This window comes from Anabas testudineus, chromosome 21 (assembly GCF_900324465.2).
Source record: "Anabas testudineus chromosome 21, fAnaTes1.2, whole genome shotgun sequence".
NCBI lineage: Eukaryota > Metazoa > Chordata > Actinopteri > Anabantiformes > Anabantidae > Anabas > Anabas testudineus.
Window position 1 is genome coordinate 13,461,300 of NC_046629.1, and position 4,150 is coordinate 13,465,449.

General features: G+C 43.0%; 1 protein-coding gene across 1 annotated transcript; it reads right to left on the reverse strand.

Annotated features, from left to right (window-relative positions):
* On the reverse strand, nucleotides 1–3,757 carry tbr1b (T-box brain transcription factor 1b). Its single transcript, XM_026376922.1, has 6 exons — nucleotides 3,066–3,757; nucleotides 2,580–2,734; nucleotides 2,267–2,388; nucleotides 1,872–2,030; nucleotides 1,489–1,550; nucleotides 1–924 (listed from the first exon to the last, which is right to left on the reverse strand). Exons 1-6 carry the CDS (start codon nucleotides 3,755–3,757, stop codon nucleotides 81–83), a joined length of 2,034 nt encoding a protein of 677 aa, XP_026232707.1. The 3' UTR covers nucleotides 1–80.
* Nucleotides 3,758–4,150: the final 393 nt, after the last annotated feature.

Consider the following 4,150-nt stretch of genomic DNA (forward strand, 5'->3'; position numbering starts at 1 on the left):
GATAGATAGATAGATAGATAGATAGATAGATAGATAGATAGATAGATAGATAGATAGTAGGAGTTGGTCGTTTCTTTGTTTTAACTGTGAGGGTAGAAACTGTAATAACCAATGTCCTTTGTGCAGTTCTTCTCACACTCTCTCGGTGCCAGCAGCTCAGATTTTAACGGGGACACTGTCTCTGAAACCGGCGTGGCAGAAGGTGAGATTCTTCTCCTTTTGGCCTGTTCAAAGATACCAGAATCACTCGAATCAATGGATTTTATGGAGGACGGCGTCTCTATCCAGCTCGACTCAGATGTCATGTCCTTAGGTTTGGTTTCCTCTGAGCCGCTGATGGGTGACCTCTCTGTCGGGATGGAGTCACTCTCCTCGGCCAGGTAGTTGGTGCCCGCTCTGCCTCCGAGAGAGTTAGTGGGCCAGCAGGAAAAGACCGAGCTGGATTTGCTGTTTACGCCACAGTACTGCGGCGGCGTGCGTCCTCCCCAGCCTGACGGGTCTGCGTAATAGCCAAGAGGCCGGTTGGAGCAGCCTGCAGTCGGCAGGGGAAGAGCCTTCACTCCGGCCGCTGCGTAGGACAGCAAGGTGGCCGCGTTACCGGCGAAATCAGCGGCGTCGTATGCCGAGGCAGCAAAGTCCAGTCGGTTGTTGGCAGGGGTGACAAACCATCGCTGCGGGGGGGTGGCAACAGTGGGCTCCTCGGTTTGCTGCGGGGATAGCAAGCTGTTGCCGAGTGGGACGCTGCGCTCCGTGCCAGGACCAGTCCCCACGCCAGGGTGAAAGCGAGATTTGGCATAAGTGCTGACAAATTGGTCCTGCAGGAAGGAGCTAGGCATGGCATATCTCGCACCCGGCACGATCTGTGAACGCGGAGAGTCACCCGGTGATGGAGTTAGGCGGTCGATGTCGCAGCCTGTGTAGACACTGAAAAGATGGAGAGTAAAACAGAGAAACAATTCAGAAACTAAACAGTGCGCTTGGGTTGGCCCTGTGGAAATCTAAGAAATGTGGGATAACGTCAGTTTCACCACATCATTTATTTGATATTTGATGGGTCTAAACGACTCAAATGGTCTCAGACAAAGAACACAAAAACATTTAGACACGTTTTAAGCACTGATAAATAATAAAAGCCAGCTTTGTTGTCTGAATTTTGGAAAATCAGAATTAAAAGTATGAACATGTAAAACAAGCCGAAGTCAAGACTCACTGGATCATTTGAACGAATATTTGGATATTAATGTTTATTTTATCCAATATTTACACGATTAAACTGGAAACACCACGTTTCAGTTGATTGAATAAATTGATTAGTTTCACATTTATTTTCTTTTGTGTCAAAACAATAATCATTCTGATTTCTTTTTAAATTAATTTTACTTCTTTATGAGCACTTGTCTGATTGTGAATTAGAAAAAACATGGTATAAAACACACAAAACAATAAATTACAATCGAAATAACAGAAAACTAAAATGAATAATCTTACGTATCATAGTTGTCCCGAAATCCTTTGGCAAATGGATTGTGGTCAATTTTCAGTTGGGTAATCTGTGCAAAAAGTAATGCAGTCATTAGAAGATGTATATAGTTTGTATTTAATAATTCTTTATATTTGTAAGTGTGTGTGTGTGTGTGTGTGTGTGTGTGTGTGTGTGTGTGTGTGTGGGTGGGTGTGTAGGATGAGATAATTCACAGTTAGTCAGTTTATTCTCTTGACTCCCATTGAAACAATCCGTGTTCTGCTTTGTTTTAAAATAATGTTTTGTTTTGTCGTGTGCTTAAAAACACTTCTCTCTTTTCTATTCGTATTAAAACTGAGAAATGAGACTTATAGATGTATGTGGTGCTGGATATTAAGCGCGCTCCTACATCAGTGTTCTGGTAAGCTGTGACGGCGATGAATTGCGTTTCTGTGAAGGTGAAAGTCTGGACTCTTCCTGGTTGGCTGGTGTCCTCTGTCCCATCCTCGTTTACTTCCACCACATGGAGCCTGGGCTGGTACTTGTGGAGAGACTGGAGAACCACCATCTGGAGATTCAATTAAAGACGCACGTCAGAAACTCATTGTCAAACTTTGGGGAGACGATTGAAACATGATGTTATATGAATCTATCTTCATTTGATAATTATTGTAGCATTAGAAATTAACAGGCGGTGCACTGAACAAGCTTTGAAAGGAAACCAGCATATGTTGTTTGCCATTACATCCTTCCAACTTGGTGCCACATTAATATCCCAGACTCTGGATATAGCGTTTCATTTACCTGTCCCGTGTTGTTGGAGGCACCTTTGTTGTTTGTAAGCTTTAGTTTTCCAAACGATATTTCTTGACGCATCCAGTGCGCACCGGTATTTGGTGAATCCGGGTGCATGTAAACTCTATTTCCTTTAGAGTATATAGAAAGAACAGAAACATGAAAACGTATATGACTGATTATTGTTAAAAAAAAAATTTGGTTTAATTCAGCCACGAAAAATTCAAATCTGAATGTGTGATCACATACTGAAGAACTGTAAATATGATTCTTTAACTGTATTAATATGCCGTAAAATGTGATAATAAAAAAAATATGATACCTATGACATTTGTATCTGCTTTTCCACAGGGCACCCACTTTCCTCCTTGAAATCGCCAGTGATTTGGATCAGCAAGTATTACATCCACAAATATATTGTAGTGCGCAGTTGGGTCAAGGCCAGAAATGTTGAAGCTTAAAAATGGGAACATTCGTCTGTGGAAATAAAGGGACGCGAATTTAGACAAAAGAAGAAATATATTTAATTTTAAAATATCAAAAAGCCAGATTTGATTCCCAGTGTTTTTTTTTTTTTTTTCAGCTCGTTTTGTTGTTTGTGCCAGATCCGTTCATCGTTTTTTATTTTTTATTTATTTTTTATTTTTTGGAGGGGGAAACAGTCGTTTCCAGGCGTTTCAGTTTTTAAGTTTGGGAACAAAACCTTGACAGTGATGTATCCAAAAAAAAAAAAAAAAGAAGAAGAAAAAAAAAAACATCGACGAATTGTGCAGGTGTGTGTCAGCGAAGCCTGTGCGCGCGTACTTACCGCCCTTGCTTTGTGATGATCATCTCTGTTTGGTGTCTGTGAAACTTCAACCACAGGGCCCTGTTGCACAGATACACCTGCGCTTTCCCCGGAACCAGTCCCGCTTGCGCCGAAGAGAACTGGTAAAAAGCCCCTCCTTGGTACGTGTGTCCATACTGTTGCGCGTAAGGGTAGCCCGCCGTCGGGTAGCCTTGAGGAGACGTGTTGGTGAGAAGGCTGTTATAAGCTCCATTCGTTATGACCGGGTGATGGGCCATGTAACGGCTGGGACTTCCAATAGAAAAAGCCGGATGCGCTGGTCCATGCTGGCTCGGGTAAGGGAACATGGCGGTGGGAGCTGCAGAGACTGGCTGTGGTTGGGTAGATGAAGAAAAGATGCACCTTTCTCCTGCAGATCCATCGAAATTATGACGGATGTCAGAGACTCCGTGAAGATCAGGAGAGAGTTTGCCCCTCTGGACGTCCCCTGATGCGTCCTTGGAGTCGGGAAAATTGTCTGCCTCTGACTGATTCGTCATCTCCCTGGAGTTTTTTTTCAGAGGTGAACTTCTCTCCAGGTTGTCACTTGCAGATATAATAGGATGGTCCTGCAACGAAAGCTCTGATCCATCGGAGCTCGAAAAGCCACTGCCCACATTCATAAATTTCTTGGAGAGATCACTCGCTGGCGAGATGCAATTCTCGACTTGCATAGCTCAATAGGAAGCCACTATTAGCTCAACCTATATCACAAGCTTTTGCACACGCCTTTCCTAATCTAACACTCTGAAAACGCCTTGCTATGACTTGAGGTACCGGAGGCAGCAAATTAGCCAACTGACACCATCCTGCAATCAGGAAGGATTTTCTTTCCATCACTCTCCCCGCTTTGCTAATGAAACAAGTATCGCCATTGGTTAACTCAAGGCTGTAATTTAATTAGACAGCTCTTAATTAGGACAATATGAGGAACGCTGTGAGCAAAGTGATTTGTTTGTAGTGTGACACGGGCCTACACGTGATTAAAGTATACTTACTCCGACTGTTTCTTCATATATATGTGAATGAAAATAACGTTGGACTAAAAATATAAAAGTACAATGGTT